Raw genomic sequence first — 19,077 nt, 5'->3', positions numbered from 1 at the left:
GTGTATCACTATCATCATGTGTGTGCATAATACATCATCATGGGTATGTGGATGTGATACATCAACGTCATCACTATGTGTACATGTGTCAATATCAATATCGTCATCAACATGATGATCGTCATTACTATCCACATCATCATCCACTGAATGCATGTCATCATGATGCCCATCCTCAGGTATATAGTTATCTCTGTTTGTGAGTGTAGGGCACTCAATCAAGTCCCCACCTACTTCATCCCATGAAAGCAATGCTGAACCATCCATGTAAAGATAACCACATAAATCCTCAACAAAATCACCATGCGTAGAATGTCTGGACCATATGGCATGGACATCCTCCTCATCAAATAAGTGTCTAAATTGGCTAGGCAGCAACATCTGAAGCTCAAACATCCATATGTGACATGAATACGATGTGTCATCATAGCATGATGTCGGTGAAGAAAGATCTAAAAGTCGAAGCCACGATGTGCCAAATGTATGTGTGAACTCTGTAAATGATATGTATCTCCACACCTAAAATGGTAAATCATAATGACGGGCATGGAGTTAGAGTGATAGGGTATGAGCAGATGCCATACAATCAACGTCTAGGATGGAATCGTAGTGATGTCGGTGACGATGATGGTGGGTAGCACGACGATCGTAGGCGGGGTAGAGGTAGTAATGGATCCCCATGTCATCCGCCAATGCCTGAGAGTGTGGAAACACCCCCAAATGTGCTCAAGAATGCCACACCGCGTGTGGAAAAGGCACCAATATGCTCAAATGACCTGCTTGCGCATGAACAAGAGCCCAAAGGCGCACGTGAATACCCAAAATACACTAAACAAGGGTCAAGATGTACGTGTGAATGCCCCCAAAAATACACCAATTGGTCAAAAATGTGCGTGTGAACGTCCAAAATGCACGAAATCGACCACGCGGCACACAAACCACCTCGACGAAGCTCAAAGCATGTGAACAAGCCTCGAATAACGTGTGAACATGCCCAAACAATCATGCGTGAGTAAACTCACCATCAAACCCAAGCATGTGAATTAACTCCAATGTCCCAAACATAGCGTATAAAAACTCAAAAACATGTGTGACTTCCCCTCAAACCCCCAAACCAGAATGTGAACCGCCTTTTTCGAGAACAAAATAGTGGACAAACTGTGGCTGGACAAAATCTGGATGGGTATAGTGGGAATGTGGACAAGTAATGGAAAGAAGACTAGAAAGGGTGAGGAGAGTAAGTGTGAAAGGATAGGAAGGAAACCCTAACGTGGTAATAGAAATAAACACCCACTTTTTAACTTGCTGAGATGAAACACTTGCTGAGATGCTGCCGAATGCTGTGTTGCTGTAAATAATGCGCTGAGATGCTATTTAAATTACGCGGAGTGATGAAGCTTTGTGGAAGCTTGAACTGTAGGCAATCAGGCATTGCAGGCGCGATGTAGACACTGCAGGCAAGCTACCAAACTGCAGATGAAACACTTGCTGAGATGCTATTGAACGCTGCGTTGCTGTAAATAATGCCCTGAGATGCCATTTAAATGACGCCGAGCAATGAAGCTTTGTGGAAGCTTAGGCACTGCAGGCGATATAGACACTGCAGGCAAGCTTCTGTCGAGCGGCAGCCCTCTTCGAAGAGTTTTAGCCTGACGTAGGAAAGTTGTACTTACTTTCTGCATGTGTGGCTTTTGCTGTGATCACCGCACAGCAATCAACTGTGTGCTGGCTTTTGCTGTGATCGCCGCACAGCAAACAACTGTATGTGCTTAGCCTCATCGCCAATGCCTGTGCTGAGGCTAACTGCTGCCAACGTTTAGCCTCACACGTTGCTTTAACGGTGCTTTGTCCACGAAGGAGGTTCTGGAGGTTTGACTCTTGAACTTGCTGGCAATGCTGCTCTTGAGCTCAATATTAAGGGAAAAGAGCAAGAGAATGAAGAGGGTGGTGCTACTCCTGAGTATACACCTACAGCTGGTGCACTGCTCCTCCATTCTTCCTTTGCGGTGGTAGAGCGATGGGGTCCCAATACTAGCAGATCAACTGCCCACATTGGCGCTTGCTTAGCTAAGCCTTGTGGACCAAGGCGGTGAAGCTGTTTTCTTGTCGGCTGTTGCTAGTCCTCAGAGGTGATAAAGTGTCAATGCACTATCTGACGCTCACGTGCTTCTGAAGTAGATCTGGCAAACCGTTAGCACTTCCTCTAAGTAAGCTGTTGATGTGACTATTGAGAGTAAGCTGAGAGGTGTGGGCTGAGCCTATTAAAGCAGTGAATTCCAATTTCTAGCAGGTTGGTTAGACCAACCCGATAAAGCCCGTATGATGTCTTAGCAAGATGCGTCAGTTTTGATAATGTATGTGTTGGAGTAGAAATGCGTCAGTTTTGATAATGTATGTGTTGGAGTAGAAATGCCTATCTGATGTGAGTCTCAAGGCATCAAGAACCTTGAATTGCTGTGAATATTGTGGCATATAGACTTGTTATTTCTTGTTCTACTGCCCTTCATCATCACCGGTTGCAAGTTCTGCACTGTTGCCCTTTCTCACCACCGATTGCGGGTTCTCTCTTAGCTGGATTGGTCCCTCACCGCCTGCTGGCTGCAGCTACGATGGTTGTGGCTACTAGGCTAACACCTTCTGCAGATCAACTCTATAATGCCTACAGGTCCTTGGTCTCCAAGTGAGGGCTAGAGTCACTTTGCTTCTTCTTTGCTTGCTATTCTTTTCACTGTTTAAATGATTGTCTGTATGCATATGAAATCCTCAGAACTGGCATGCCCTGAATTCATTGCATGTGAATCCTCAAAGTCTGAGTGTTTGCTTTGCTTGCATGTGACAACTTTAGCTAATTGTTGATTGCTTTGTATATTGCTACCTTGGCCAGCTAGGTTAAAAACCACTCCTTGTGTTGTCTAGCTTGTTGCAAATCCTAATGGTTGCCAACCAAGGAGCATATTGGCTAGTGCCAATGGTTTGGGTTTAACTCCCAATGAGGCTTTCTTGATTTACAACAAACAGTTGCAGGGAAATTCACTTCAAAGGGCATACATTCAACAATCTTTGTTGTAGAAACATGTTTAGTATTAATATTTGAAATATTAAAATTTAACACTAATCTATGTTAAGACCTTGTTTTTGCACAATTTTGAAAAGATTTAATAGTTTTTTGCACAATGTCTTGCTCAAGAGTTGCATCATTTCATTGTTGTTCTCTCTGTAATTCACTGCTCTTAAAGCTTTTACAATTTCCTTGAAATTGTTATACAATCTTTGTTCCAAGTTGTCAAGATTTACTTAATCTTTCACCAAACTCTGAAATCTTGCATAACTTTTGAAGAAATTCTACTTTAGAATAAGATTAGGGTTTAGGCAAACTCACTATAGCATTCTTGCTCCATATTTTGAAAGAAATTGAGTTTTTGCACTTCTTGAAAATCTGCACCAAATGTATTAAATTGCACAAAAAATCTTAAAAATTTGTAACTGGTATAATAGTTATGTACTGCACTTTGCACAATTTTCCCCAAAAGACTGCAACAAAGACTTTAAATTTGCAAGAAAATCTTGAAAATCTACAACAGCTGGTAACAACAGTTCTGCACTGCACTTTGCACAGTTTTCTCAAAAAGATTACAAAGATTTCAAATTTGCATATTCTGCACTTTCTTGGATTTTTGCAACTTCTTGAATTTTTTTGCATAGCAGCAAACATATAACAAAGTGCTCTTAGGCTGCACATGCACATGGCATGGGCCTAGGCACATAGTCTTAGGGTCATTTACATGTGGGATTAAGGCACACGGGCCTTGGGACTATAAAAGGTATGTGCTCTAAGAGTATTGTACCGTTTGAGATCTTTTTGATATCTTGTGAACTCATTCATTTACTTTCCATGCTCCTTAGTACTAATCTCTCTTGCTCTCTCTAATCCAAGCTAATTAGAATAATCTTAAGCTAATTCTATGATAATCTAAGATAATCTAGATGCTCCTTTCTTGCATTGGTATCATAGCTCAGGCTTTTTATCCTAGCCTAGGTTTTGGTCCATTGAATCATTTATGCCACTTCACTAACCCTAAATTTCAAAAATTTGATTTTCTTAGATTTTTTTTATTTTGAAAAAAATATAGTGAAATTTTGCATAGTCTAGCCGGAGCCTTTAGATTTTCCTTGGTTTATTTTCAGTGTGAATTTATCACTAGTGTAGTGTGTTGTGTTTTGTGGTGTGTAATAAAGGAAAGATATGGAGCTTCTCTATCATGTAGATGTTAACGGTTTGAGATAAAGAGAGCTAATTAGGGTTTGACTCTCTACCCTTATGTCTATCTCTTCTCTCTTTTCATGGTATCAGAGCTTGGTGCTCTCTATTAGGGTTTTGTGAGTGAGTGAAGAAGAGGAAAATTTTATTTTTGGAGCTATCCATTGGAGCTTGGATCTTGGAGCACACACCTACTCAACAGATCTGAAAGCTAAGGACCATGGGTAAGCAAAGCTAAACGCCTTTGAGTGGATTGCAGATGATTTTACATAAGCAAAAGCAAGTGGAATTTCTATTTTGTAAGCTTTAATGGAAAGCTTGAGAGCTTGAATGCAAAGAGGCAAATGCATGTAATAGGTGAAGGACACATCTATGTGTCATTGGTGAATGGAATAGAAACTCATATGCAAACCCTAGATTGATTTTGGAGCAAACCTTTGCATTGTGCAGGTGGGAAAATCATTGTTTTGAAGCCTCACAAAAACAGAGAATACATGCACAAATGGATGCCATTGGAGGTGTTTATTGCACAAATTGGAAGCATTGATGTGTTGCATCATGTATAGGTAGTTTTCTAAGGCTTATATGCAATCATTGATGATTAACAAGCTTCCAAAATCCCCTAGGAGTAGGCGGCACTGAATTTATTGTGCATTGGAGCAGTTTTTTTTGGTCATTTTACACATGGTTGATGCCTCCTGAAGCCATATGAAGTGGTTGAATGAACATGGAGCTTAGAAAATGTGTGAACATTGATGTGGAGAAGATTTTTCAACATAAAGTTAAGTACATTGAGCAATAAGGAGCTGATTTGGAGCATATTAGCAGAGAGATTAACCTGTAAAAATTAGTGAATAGAGCATCACTAAAACATTAATTACTCTCTCCACTTTCACAATTAGATTAATTCCTCGCATATACGGAGTTAGAGGATATTGATACAAAGCTAATGAATTCATGGGCCTTGAATTTGGATCTCATTTGAAGGGATTAGAGCGGGATTAATGATTGTTAATCACTGTTTACAGGTTTACATCAAAACAGAGCAACTTTTGGCAAGTGTTTGGCGTGAAATGAGGTTGGATGATGCCCATATGCAACATGGAGGATGTATGGATGTAAATGTATATGGTTTACACTTGGTTTGATCATTTCTCAGTGATTTGAAGGATTGGAAGGCTTGGAAAAACCCATCAGGGCATAGTGGACTGTTCATACATAGTTGAGCTCAAATGCTTCTTGGGTGAGCTTTTATGCAAAGTGTGAACTCATTGGAGTGTTTCGGAAAGTGGAAGAATTTTTTGGATGTATTTCTGAGATTTTGTGAGTGGCGCTAGGTTATTTTCAGCTTATGCAAACAATGGTTTTGAGTCTTAGATTTGTTGCCATAAAATTATGGAATGTGTGGATAGCATTGGTGAAGAAGTACATGTATGTATGTGTGGTTGAGTTGATTGGTTGAAATACTGAGTGAACATTGTGCATAGGAGAATGAGTGATAGTCTAGACAAGATTGTTGGGGAAAACTTGATAGACACAACTTCCAGATTTGGAAGTACCGCATGACAAACTTCCTTAAAGGCAAAGGACTACGGAACTTGGTGACATGCAAGGAGACGGAGCCAAGGGTTCCCCTAGTGAATGCAACACCCACTCAGCTTATAGCACATAGGAATTGGAAAGAGAGGTCTTTCAAAGTGTTGCATTATTTCTCGATTTGTGTGACAAATATCATGTTATGCCATATTCAGGACACACATAATCCCAAGGATGCATGGGATACTTTGGTGAAGCTGAACGATACGACTACACAACCAAAGAAGATGCAATTGAAGTAGACGATATATGGTATGGTTCAAAATAACAAGAGCATAAATGATTATGTGCAGGAGATCAAAGAATGTGCTGATGCACTTGCTTCCATTGGTGCTCCCATGGAAGATGATGACTTGGTTGCCATTACATTGAATGGTTTGGGAAAAGATTACAAAGCATTCGAAACCTCTATCAAGGTTAGAGGTGGAGACTCCCGAGATTTTGATGAGTTGATTTCGTTGCTTATTGTGGAGGAGATGAAACTTGGTCTTGGTGCCTCATTTAGGACAAGTGGACATGTAAGGGACCAAGCATTCTACACTCATAGAGGTGCTAGAGGTAGGTGGAGATCTAGTCCAAGAGGACGTGGTGGGCATGATAGGCCACCACCACAACAACAAGATTCACAGCCATCATTTATGGTACATGGATTCAGGAGCATCAAACCACGACTTGTCATGGAGAGTGGTTTGATAATATGATGCCAACACAAAATCAGGGTTATGTTGCTACATGTGATGATACTCAACATCCTATTACACATGTTGGTAGTGTGCCATTGAGGATGCATGATGGCAGGGTGGAAACTATGTTTGAGCTGTTGTATGTGCCATTGATTACAAAGAGTTTGGCATCAGTGGAAAAAATGGTTGAACAAGGATTGCAAGTGAGATTTAATGAACATGGTTGCTTTGTTGAGTATTTTAAGCATGGCTGCAAATTGATTGCCAAAGGTAAAAAAGAAGGAAGATTGTTCAAGCTAGATGCAAGAATTCTAGAATTGAAGTTAGCCATGTTTTCTCATAGTCGTGGAATAGTGCCAGACACTGATATTTGGCATAAAAGGATTGGTCATGTAAAAATTCAAAAGCTGAAATCTATGCAAACAAAAGGCATTGTTGGTGGTCTACCTAGATTCAAATATGATGGGAGTACACATGTGTGTGATGCATGCCAATTTGGGAAACAAGCAAGGTTGCCATTTCCTCACACGGATAGTCAAATGAGTAGAAGACCACTTGAGATTGTGCAGAGTGATATATAGGGTCCCATGCAAACCCAATCAATAAATGGGAGTAGGTATTATATAACGTTTATTGATGATTTCAGCAAGATGACATGGATCTATTTTTTGAAAGAGAAGAGTGAAGCCTTGGGCAAGTTCAAAGAGTTCAAATCACTTGTGGAGAAGCAATAGGGTCATTGGATTAAGTGTTTGAGGACAGATGGTGGTGGTGAGAGTATGCCTCACATTTATTTGATGCATTCTTGAGAGACCATGGCATTAGAAGGAAGCTTACATGCAGGTACACTCCTCAACAAAATGGGGTTGGTGAGAGAAAAAATCGTGTGATAGGTGACATGGCAAGAGAACTCATGAATGAGAAGAGTATGGCTTTGTATTTTTGGGTAGAAGCATGTGCCACATCGGTGTACATTTTGAATAAGAGTCCTACAACTGCCATACTGCTAAGTACTCCTGAGATGAGGATGACATGTTTTAGGCCAGACATTGGGCATCTCGATGTATTGCCTATGTACATGTGCCAGATGAGAAATGAAGGAAATCAGACCCAAAGGTTGAGAAGTGCATATTCATTGGTTATGCAGCACAAGATAAAAAAGGCTTACAAATGTTACAATCCAAAAACTAAACAAGTGCTTATTTCTAGAGATGTGGTCTTTAATGAGTTGTCAAGTTGATACAAAAACAAAGACGATGTTATGGTGGATGACATAGATGCAGATGTGCATGTGAACTTGCCAAAAGACAGTACTATTTCATTATCTGGGCTAGGTGAAACATCGAGTGGAAGTGATAATGTAAGTCCATGGTTAGGAAGGTTGAGACATGGTAGTGTGAGCACAAGTGAAAGTGTTGTTGACAAAGGCAAAAAGAAGGTTTAAGGAATTGGTATAGCAGGTTATGAGTCATCTAGCTCAGAAAGCTTAGATGAAGAGCTTGGCATCCCAGTCTTACGTACTCCAGATGTAAGGCAAGAGAGATATATTCCTAAACATACTAGAGCACAGGGTGTACAAAATGATCCACAGGTTTTGATGAGAAGATCACAAAGGATTAGGTATCCAGTGGAGAGATTGATATATAATGGGTATACAATGCATTATACATACATGACATCAATGATAAAGCGTGTGGAACCATCATGTTTTGGAGAAGCTATTGGAAAGCATGTATGGGAGAAAGTAATGGATGCCTTAGTACACAATGATACATGAGACTTGGTTGCATTACCAAGTGGAAAGAATGCCATTGGTTGGAAATGGGTGTATAAAGTGAAATATAAGGTAGATGGATCAATAGAAAGGCATAAAGCAAGGCTGGTTGTTGCAAAGGGATATGCACAAAGACATGGTTTAGATTATGATGAGACATTCAACCCCATGGCTAAGATGGAAACAATGAGATCTGTGATTGCACATCGGCTGCATCAAATGGTTGGGAAATGCATCAGATGGATGTCAAGAATGCATTTCTAAATGGTGAATTGCAAGAAGAAGTGTTCATGGAGAAACCAAAAGGTTATGTGTATCCCAAATATCCTACACATGTATGTAAGTTGAAGAAGGCCTTCTTGTAAGTTGAAGAAGGCCTTATATGTAAGTTGAAGAAGGCCTTCTTGTAAGTTGAAGAAGGCCTTATATGTTACTTGAAGAAGGCCTTGTATGGATTGAAGAAAGAACCACGTGCTTGGACAGACAAGATAAGTAGGTATCTCATTAGCATTGGTTTTCATGTAGGAACATCAGATTCATCACTATATGCAAAGAAGACATCACATGGTATGGTGGTGATTGTCATTTAGATCACTTCAAGCAAGGATATTGCTGATGTGAAAGCTTCACTATGTGGTCAATTTGATATGAAAGACTTGGGACAGCTAAGACACTTTCTTGGCACTGAAGTCGTAAACAAAGAAAGGGATTTGGTTGGTTCAAAGACAATATGCATTGAACATGTTGGCAAAGTATGGAATGACAGGTTGTAAGCCAATGAGCACACCATTGGAGCAAAATGTGAAGCTAAGGGATGATTGTGGTGAAGAGATTGAGGATGTGACAATGCATAGAAAGATGGTTGTTGTTGGTAGTTTGAAAACGTGACGATCACTAGACCGGATTTATGCTATGCGGTTGGACTTGTGATCAGTTTTTTATGCAAAGCCCAAGGAAACCACATTTGGATGCAGTGAGAAGAATCTTGAGATATGTGAAAGCTACAGCACATTATGGACTCCTTAAGTATGGCAAAGTTATGGATGTTCATGGATATACATATGTAGATTGGGCAGTAGTTCTTATGATAGAAGATGTACTAGTGGCTATGCTTTCACATTGGGAAGTGTAGTGGTGAGTTGGAGTAGAAAAAAGCAACCCACAGTTGTTTTATCTGGCACAGAGGCAGAGTATAGAGGAGATGCTATGGCTGCATGTGAGGTGGTATGGCTGAAAAAGCTACTCGAAGATTTGGGACAGCAATGCGATGGGAAAGTTGTCATACATTGTGACAACATGAGCAACATACATTTGGCAAGCAATCCGGTCTATCATGCGAGGACCAAATACATTGAGGTCCACTGTTTTGTGGTGTGCAATGAAGGAAAGCTATGGAGCTTCTCTATCATGTAGATGTTGATGGTTTAAGATAATGAGAGCTAATTAGGGATTGCCTCTCTACCCTTGTGTCTATCTCTTCTCTCTTTTCATAACAAGCTTTGTTCCCACTTGTGGACCATAGATGGTCACACACCTACCATTGCAGATGTCAAAAGAGCAAGGGTGAAACCAAGAACATCAAAGAAAATGGCCAGATGATGTGTGTACGTTAGCAAAAAAATGCATGAACACCAATAGACAATGTGTATAAATGAGCTCACAAGATACACTATTTTCGTGTAATCAATTCTTAATTTTTAAGGCATGCAAAATAACCATTGTCAATTACAAGAAGGGCCAGAAAGAATTTACTATGCCAATTGTCAATAAAGATGATATTGTATATTAGATAACCACCTCTATTAGATACTAAAAAAATATGATATCAATGTATTATTTATTTATATATTTAATTAATATATATGTGTAATCATATTTATATTTAAAAAATATAATATCAATGTATTATTTATTTATATATTCAATTAATAGGTATTATGTTTGTTCAATATATATAAACCTTATAATTATGTATTTACATAATTACATTAAATTAATATAATCAATTTATATGTGTAATTATATTTATATATTTAAAAAATATAATATCAATGTATTATTTATTTATATATTCAAGTAATAGGTATTATGTTTGTTCAATATATATAAACCTTATAAATATGTATTTACATAATTATATTAAATTAATATACTCAAAATATATATGTAATTATATTTATATACCAAAAATATAATATAAATGTATTATTTATTTATATATTCAATTAATAGGTATTATGCTTGTTCAATATATATAAACCTTATAAATATGTATTTACATAATTATATTAAATTAATAATAGTCAATATATATGTGTAATTATATTTATATATTTAAAATATATATATATATATTCAATTAATAGGTATTATGTTTGTTCAATATATATAAACCTTATAAATATGTATTTACATATTCAGTTAATAGGTATTATGTTTGTTCAATATATATAAACCTTATAAATATGTATTTATATAATTACATTAAATCAATATAATCAATATATATGTGTAATTATATTTATACATTTATGCTTTCACATTATTTATGTATAATTAAATTACAATAACACACTAGAAAAATATTCAAATCTAAAAAATAATCATATTCAAATCTAAAATATTTAAATAACTTTATCATGCTTGCAATATTTAAATATTCAAATCCTGAAAATGATAGGATGCAATAACGCTCCAAAACTCCTAAGAATGAGTGCGACAGCTTCGTGCCCGACCGCCCAAGAGTTATGATGATACTATCGATCAAGAGTTATAATGACACTACCCGGCCGCCCAAGAGTTATGATGACCCTACATTTCCTATCTCTTTCTCTCTTCCTCTTTCTCTGGAAAAGGTATGTACGTGTAACATTTCTTCATTACAAACAACAAAAAATATTTTGCACCTGATGCATAAAAGGTTATTATAATAGGAAATGAAATAGATCTACTAGATGTGCTCATAATTCTTGATTTGTGTAGTCACAAACTTCATCATAATTCTATATTCTATATTTTCTCTTATCCCCTAAGCCATAAAAAAGAGATAGAGAAAGAGAGAGAAAGTAACTTGCATGCTTTCCTTCACTTTTTGCTTGCTTCCATGTTAGCTCTAATCATTGCTTGCCTTAACCTGGAAAGAGTGGACAACGCAAAGCACCATCGCCTTCTTCTTCGAAGTTTTCTCACAGGAGTTCGCCCATCGACTTCATATTCCACTTCATGGTTTTCTTACCAACCATGGTTCGTGTGTCTCTTCCATTCGCCATTCTGTTTATTTTTAATGAAATGGATTCGGGGCTTGGTTAAGGGGCTTGAACCCGTGTTTGAATAGGCTATGGCTTGGGGCCATGTGGGGTTTGGCCATGGCTTCCCAAAGGCCACTAATGTTGGGAAGTTGCCTATGTCGATGCGGGCTTCTTCCCAAAGGTACTTGAATATTTGAATCGATGGGGTCTGGTTAATCGATTTGATTTAGTGGCTTGATTGAATAAGCATGATGGCTTAACGATTTGATTTAGTGGCCAAAGCCATGGCTTGGACATGGCTAATACTCTGTGACCAAAACCATGGCTTGGACATGGCCAATAGTGCAGGGAAGCAGCCCGCGTCAACGCGGGCTACTTCCCAATAGTATTGGCCATGTCCAAGTGGTTGTCAAACTTGCTAGTCTCATGGCTATGCCATGTTATGTGCTATATTGCTGATGCTTTCAAAACACATGAAATTGAATTAGATTTTATGTGCTATGTTGCATGTGTTGGTCTCGTTCTTAGTTCAGATAGGGCATATGGGGCAATACCATGGATTGGCAATAGCCAAAAGTGTTGGGAAGCAGCCCATGTCTACGCGGACTGCTTCCAAATAGTATTGGGCCATGAAAATGATATTCATGTGTTAGCCATCCAACTATTTCATGTATTTCTTCATGGGTTGACATGAGAAGTTGCCAGCCAACTCTGATGAGATACATAGTTAGCCTTGGCCTCCCTTGTATCACAATTATTTGATGTATAGAGGGTTTCACTAGTTCTATGTATAAATGAGGAAAAGGGGAGGGGGGAGGGGCAGGCACGCACATGCGTGTGTGTGTAGCTTATAAAATAGACAATGGTGGTTGACCTCATCTCCACCATGTTTTTGACATTGTATGTGGCTAGTGTGGCATGCATATTACTAACGCTTTCCAATCCTCATCTCTCTCTCTCTCTCTCTCTCTCTCTCTCTCTCTCTCTATATATATATATGGTGTATGTACTTCATATTTTTGATACTTCAAGAACCACAAGAGGAGCACAAGTCTTTTGTCTCTTATGTAAGTTGGATAGTGTGCAAGTGATAATGGATGAGCTTTATGGGTGGTGATGAGTTTATTAGAGTGTTAAGTTTGGTGTATTGGGCACAGGGTAAAAGCATTTAACGATGAAACTCAACAAGTTGTGCATAGTGCTAACAAGGGGATATGAGCTACAAGTAGATAAAGGTGGGAAGATTACACTACAAAAAAGAAAAGAGGGAGGAGGTAAAGGGGGTGGTGTTCAGTGAGTGCTCGCAACAAGAAGGCATATCCTAGAGAATCTTTTGTGGCTTGGCCATGCCAAGCCCATGGCCATGCCAAGCCCATGGCCATGGCTTGAGTTACACATTAAAGTTCATGCTTTCTTATTAACATTAACATTTTATTTCTTATTAACCACACTTTGTCTCTACTAAACATGTAAGGTGGGCTGTTGAATAAGCAACTTGGCATTATCCCCTATTGCCAAGATAGTGCTCTAATGTCGGTAAAAATTTAATACACCACAAACCATATTGGTAGTATCAAAGTTTTCATCTCAAGGGGGAGTTTTGAAATTGAGACCTTTACTTTTTTAGAAACACAATTTACTTGGAATAATTCTTTCAGGGTGTTTATCTCAAGAAGGAGTTTAGGCTCACTTGATGTACATAGTGCTATGTGTTGCAAGAGAACTAACAAAAACCAAGGGACAAGAAACTTAATAATCTAGGCTAGGAACACTAAGCCATGTTAGCCCCATGAAATTCTAGTTGACCCAAGTCATGGCTTTTATATGGCCAATACTGTTGGGAAGCAGCCCACGTTGACATGGGCTACTTCCAAATAGTATTGGCCATGTCGAAAACAATTTCAAGAGTGCTTGTCTTATAGTTATGAAATGTGTTATTTGATATGTTATGTAGTATGTTACACATGTTTTCAAGGCGCAATGTTACGCAACATCTTAGTAATATTAAAACGCAATGTTAAACATGTTACACACCATCTTAATGCATGTCTTGGAGATGGTGTGTAACATGTTTAACATTGCGTTTTGATAGCACTAAGATGTTGTGTAACAATGTGCCTTGAAAACATGTGTAGCATACTACATAACATATCAAATAACACATTTCATAACTATTAGACAAGCACTCTTGAAATTAGCTTGGACATGGCCAATACTGTTGAGAAGTAGCCCGCATTGACAAATAACACATTTCATAACTATTAGACAAGCACTCTTGAAATTGGATTGGACATGGCCAATACTGTTGGGAAGCAGCCCGCATCGATCGACGCGGGCTGCTTCCCAACAGTATTGGCCACGTCCAATCCAATTTCAAGAGTGCTTGTCTAATAGTTATGAAATGTGTTATTTGATATATTATGTAGTATGTTACACATGTTTTCAAGGCGCAATGTTACACAACATCTTAGTGCTATCAAAATGCAATGTTAAGCATGTTACACACCATATTAATGTATATCTTGGATGCTCTTATAGGGCTTGGCCATGGCTTGGACAATGTTGTTGCTTGGTCATAGTATGGCTTGCACAATGTGTTGATTACTGCATCATGGAGAGTAGAGCGAAAGGGGTTTCAATTGTTGCTTGATCATACTATGGCTTTAGTTTTGTAGGTCCACCAAGGTGATTGATGATCTTTTAACATGCTTACAACAAACACCAAGTCATGGCTTGGACAATGGTATTGCTTGTGGCCATGGCTGTTGCTTGCACATAGAGTGTTGTTTGTATGAAGTGTTGCAAGCTGTATCATGGAGATTATAATGATGGTTGCACATTGTGTTGGGTACATTGATAATGCTTCACACTAGGAACTAGCTCACCTTAATTTTATGTTTATGAGAGTTTCAATTATTTTGTCATGATTTGTTTTTTTGTATAGAGTCTCTATTAAGTTGTTTTGTTGTAGTTGTTCTTCATGCGTGATTGTGTGTGTGGTATTTTTGTTTTGTGTTCACAGGATGTAAAGCAAAACTAGTGGGAAACAAAAACAAATGGCAAGAAGAAAGAGAAATCGAGTGTTGCTCAAGGATCACAACAAAAAAATTGTGGAGAAGTTAGTCCTCCAATGATTAATGAGTTGAAAGAGAATTATGGAGATGGGAGGGGAATGGATGAGGGGGGGGGAGAGAGCAAGTTGATCAGACTCAAATTGCAATGGAGGCTTCCCTACAAATTGTGCCATATTTTTATGTACCCACCTTTGAGAATGAGCCAAGGGTCAATAAGGAAGGTGACATCACCATGATTTGTATGGTGAGGACATCATAAGGAGGACAAAGATTATGAGCTCTACAGTCCATCCACCTATTCCTTTATGTCGCTTGATTCCACATGCCAAAAGTCCGTGGACTATGAGATGATCTTTCTTCTCTTAAGGACACCTTTCAACATGAGGGTTACATGGAGGAGAAGGGGGTTTTTATAATGTCCATATGTACGTCACTTGGGGAGGAGAGCATGGTCATTGATGAGATTGAGCACTGGAGGGTTGTCAATACAAGTTTGAAAATGACATTGCATAGAGTGATGAGTTGAAAATCTTATCTGGACACATGTTTTATGTCTAGGAGGGAAATCATAGGACAGTGGCATGGTCGTCGTCAATCATAACAGAGAAGTTATCTGACACAAAGAGTCAACATGTGAGAGTTTTTTGCACAATCATTGATCCTTGGAAGGTCAGTAAGATTGCTTTATTGAGGAGACTTCAAAGAATGAATATGTAAGTCTCTTGGCATTTTTTTTTGTTTTGTAATATTTTGAGAGTGTGGTGAGTCTCTCGATGTATTACTTTTTTTGTTTTGAAATATTTTGAGATTGTGATCTATTGTTGGGTTGCTTGTCACAATGTCACCCCTTTCTTGTTTTTATATGTAGTCTCTCGCGGCGCATGCCCTTGTGGTGCCCTCACTCTCAAGATTTTTTGAGAGATTGTCAACATTGCAAATATTTGCTCAGCTAACTCTCAGGGTTTTTTGAGAGAGATTCCTGATTTGGATATGAAGACAATAGATGCCATCCATCAGAGAAACACCAAGGGAGTTGAGCCATGGTTCCCTTTAACACATGGGGATACCTTGGAAAGCTTGTTTATAATGTAGGTTTCCATGCACATGTTGGGTAGCTAATTTAGTGTTGTGTTTTTTTTAAAAGTGTATATAATGTGGTCTATGTAGGTGCAATATCAAGATGCATTAGAGAAGAGGCTTGATCCTCTCAAAGGTCAAGTGTCCAATCATGAGTTTGCTAAGTTGGAGAGAAAGAAAGTAAAACCTCAGTAAAAAGTAATCAGACAGAATAGGCAAGGTATATTATTGGTGCATTCTTTGGCTTCTACCTTGTAATGTATGTCTTGAAAGGTATTACTACCTTGGAGTTGAAGATTACTATGGCTTTGACAGATCCCAAATATTTTGGATCCAAAGTTGGGTGAAGAAGGTAGTACTCTCTTTGAAATGGAGTGAATATAGTTTTTCTTTGTTGGAAAAGCTAAATTTATTTGCTTTGTGTGATGTGAGCACGTATATGAGGTTGTGATGGCTTTCACTTTTTGAAGAAAACAAGACTACAAAAGCTATGTTTGCTCTTCTGAAGGGCGACCACGAGTATAGAATGTGATATTCCAACTTTATTGGCTCTAAGGGTGGTTTCTTTTCAAGATTTATTGTAGCATATTGGTTTGATGTGTTTTGGTGTGCTATCCTCAAGGGAACTTGTTCTGGACAAAATCCAAAAACGTGCGGACTGTGTCTCCATCTCGGAGGGCATTATCTTTCCATCTGATTATACACTCTAGGATTACACTCTAGGATTACTATCTACGAGGAAGTGAAGATAGAAGCATGGAGATACATGTTTCCATTGGTGAGAAAGACTGAGGTTCGTTTAGAGACAAAGAGGTGCAAGCTCTGAAGAAGGTGGATATGGTGCAGATGGCTATACAACATCTAGTGTTCAGGTACATACAACCTAGCCTCCCCACTTTGGAGCCCTCTTTGCTTGGCTTTGTATATTGGTTGTGTTTTGGTTGAGTTTTACAAGCAACTGGACTGTGCATTGTTTTTTCAACATATATTTACTTTGTTTGAAGGAGAGGAAGATTTCGAGTGGTTTTCTATCTGGGAAATGCAGTGGATCTCTATGGCTAATGTGGAAACCACCATGTACCCCCAAAAGTTCCATTCCCTCCTCAGCCGTTGGGAGTTGGATAATTGTCCGTGGTGGTTGGACATGGAGAAAGGCCACAGCCTGGAATGAGAGAAGAGGCATTCAAGACACATTCTATGATGAAAAAGGATACATTGGATGATCTCCCATTGTCAGCACAAGGTAAGTTGGAAAATTTGTGAAAACTTAATATGAAGTATGTTATTTGTTCTTCCTAAGCTTGTTTGTGGACTTGTAGGTGAAATGAAAAGAAGCAGGGAGCCAGTGTTGTTAAGTCGCATGTGGACCATATTGATGATGACTTGCCCTCCAAAGAGGATCAGTTGTGGCTCATACTGGTGAGTGGGTGGCTTCCTCCTTTAATAAAAAGAAGCAGGGAGCCAGTGTTGTTAAGTCGCATGTGAACCATATTGATGATGACTTGCCCTCCAAAGAGGATCAGTTGTGGCTCGTACTGGTGAGTGGGTGGCTTCCTCCTTTAGTAAATCTCATCGCAATCATTGCATCATGGTGTGATGGTTTTTCTTTGTTTTGTGCTCTGGTGCAGACCCTTTGTCGTCATCTGCATCTACTTTCAAGCTCCCCATTTTGTTTGTTTTTTGAGAGAGCACACTATACACTTTGATGGTGTCTCTCCGTGCATGGCTGTTCATGGGGACTATATTGTGATTGGTGAGGATTTTGCTAGTGGTTAGAAAGATCCCATGTACACCCACATCCGCGAGTTCTTCACATTAAAGAAGAACCCCATGAGTTGTGTGCACACTAGGAAAGGTAAGCAGGTCCCATGGGTAGTAGACTTTGTTTTGTTGGACCTCCCATTTGGAGGGAGTCTCCATGGGAGTGCACAGAGGCCTCCATGGGATGTGTTCACAGAGGATCATGCCCATTACGGTCTATCTTTGGTGATTGCTACTCTTTCTGATAGTGGTTGTTTGGTGGTGGTGTCCTACATGATGGCAGGATAGAGCTTTCTTTGAAATCAATTTTCTGTTTGCCAATTACTTGTTGTAGGATCCAACTTAGTCAAGAGGTTTGTACAGGAGATAGCATGGGGTGGATTGAGCACTACTCACAAGTATATGACTTGGAGATTCGTCGATTGTGGTCTTCCATCACTCAGCGTACGGTTACATTGAATAAGAGGGCAACATGACAGAGGTAATGTGACTTTCTCTTTTAATGCCGTATGTCAATTGCATCACTGTTTCTATGATGTTATGTAACTGGATTCTATTGCATGGTTGAGTTTATACATGTTTCTTGAATGAAAATGCAGTTTTGGACTTCCATGATGTACTTGGTTTGGAAAAGAGGGATGTCTACACCCACTTTTACTCCAGCAAGGAGACCATTGTTTGAGGCTTTGCGAATGGGAGCCATGGACTCATGTGTTATGCATTACATGTCAGTGAGTGAGCGCATTATCAGTAGAGTGAAGGATTGGAGCTTTAAGGTGGGCTAGAGATGAGCCATACATTTTCATCATGATTATTGGAGCTTCTTTGTCATCCATGGGGTATTGTCTTGGAGATAGGGTGTGGCACAACACCCACTGTAAAGGCATGCCTCTGTTCAGGGAGATCATGTGTTTCATTGGATGTAGACTAGCTACGTAGATCTGTACTTGTGCAGCTACATGAGTGCACGCTCTTCTTGGAGGATGATAGTGGATGAGCACTTGGATGATGATATCGATGCTCTTGCGGGGGTGAACTCCTATGATAACTAGTGAGCTTTGACAGTCTCTTTTTGACTTCTTTTGCTCCATTTTGCTACATTTGGTGTGGAGATTTTCTACTACAGTGACGTTCCCATTGTTCCTCTTTGTGTCTTTATCTCTATCATATGGAGTGTTCCTTGTTCAATATATGTGGCAATGTATGACTATTTTTATCTTGATGTTTTAGGTATTTGACTTGTCCTTGGCACAAGTAGTTTGGACACCGACACTTAATTTCATATTTGAATTCACCGTCCTTTGTATCACTCTCTTTTTGGTTGATGAGTTTAAATGGAATTAATAAATATATCCTTAACCTTTTGGGATTCAATGCAGGCTTTGTATTATTGACACATGTGTGCTTTTATTGTCATTGTAGTGCATTGCCCTCTTATGTAGAGGCTGCAGGTCAAAGAATGGTTGCTAACAAGAAGTATGAAAGGATGCGACGAGCACGCCATCAAGCATCGTGGTGGTTTTATGTGGATTATGAGGAGGGTTAGATAGTGTGCTAATAACCATCCTCTCCATTCTCTCAAATGATGCATTTGCTATCTTTGATG

The 19,077-nt window shown here is 39.0% G+C and overlaps 1 protein-coding gene across 9 annotated transcripts; it reads left to right on the top strand.

Moving 5' to 3' along the window:
- The first annotated feature begins 11,284 nt into the window (after positions 1-11,284).
- LOC147637319 (uncharacterized) lies at positions 11,285-18,802 on the top strand. 9 transcript variants are annotated; one of them, XR_015266020.1, is made up of 7 exons: positions 11,285-11,554; positions 14,582-15,930; positions 16,026-16,582; positions 16,715-16,953; positions 17,030-17,129; positions 17,835-17,952; positions 18,071-18,802. XR_015266020.1 is itself a non-coding variant. In XM_086799088.1 (7 exons), the coding sequence occupies exons 4-6, from the start codon at positions 16,878-16,880 to the stop codon at positions 17,945-17,947; spliced, it is 318 nt and encodes a 105-aa protein (XP_086655214.1). In that variant the 5' UTR covers positions 14,740-15,346; positions 15,801-15,930; positions 16,026-16,582; positions 16,715-16,877; the 3' UTR covers positions 17,948-17,952; positions 18,071-18,790. The 9 variants fall into 9 exon arrangements, 5 of the variants coding, with proteins under 5 accessions (XP_086655214.1, XP_086655213.1, XP_086655216.1 ...); XR_015266019.1 differs by having other exon boundaries at positions 11,292-11,554; positions 17,030-17,248; positions 17,806-17,952; positions 18,071-18,801; XR_015266018.1 differs by having other exon boundaries at positions 11,295-11,554; positions 17,030-17,248; positions 18,071-18,801.
- Positions 18,803-19,077: the final 275 nt, after the last annotated feature.

This window comes from Cibotium barometz, chromosome 6 (genome assembly GCF_041138505.1).
Source record: "Cibotium barometz isolate CiBa-2024 chromosome 6, ASM4113850v1, whole genome shotgun sequence".
Classification (NCBI taxonomy): domain Eukaryota; kingdom Viridiplantae; phylum Streptophyta; class Polypodiopsida; order Cyatheales; family Cibotiaceae; genus Cibotium; species Cibotium barometz.
Note: the sequence above shows the minus strand (reverse complement) of the source record. Positions and strands in the feature narration are given on the sequence as shown.

What these genes read in the sequence shown, in the direction of transcription:
- LOC147637319 (XM_086799088.1), top strand. Translation starts at nt 16,878, where the DNA reads ATGAGAGAAGAGGCATTCAAGACACATTCTATGATGAAAAAGGATACA. An exon ending in TCTCCCATTGTCAGCACAAG is followed by an intron (nt 16,954 to 17,029) that starts GTAAGTTGGAAA and finishes GTGGACTTGTAG; the next exon opens with GTGAAATGAAAAGAAGCAGG. An exon ending in ATCAGTTGTGGCTCATACTG is followed by an intron (nt 17,130 to 17,805) that starts GTGAGTGGGTGG and finishes TACTTGTTGTAG; the next exon opens with GATCCAACTTAGTCAAGAGG.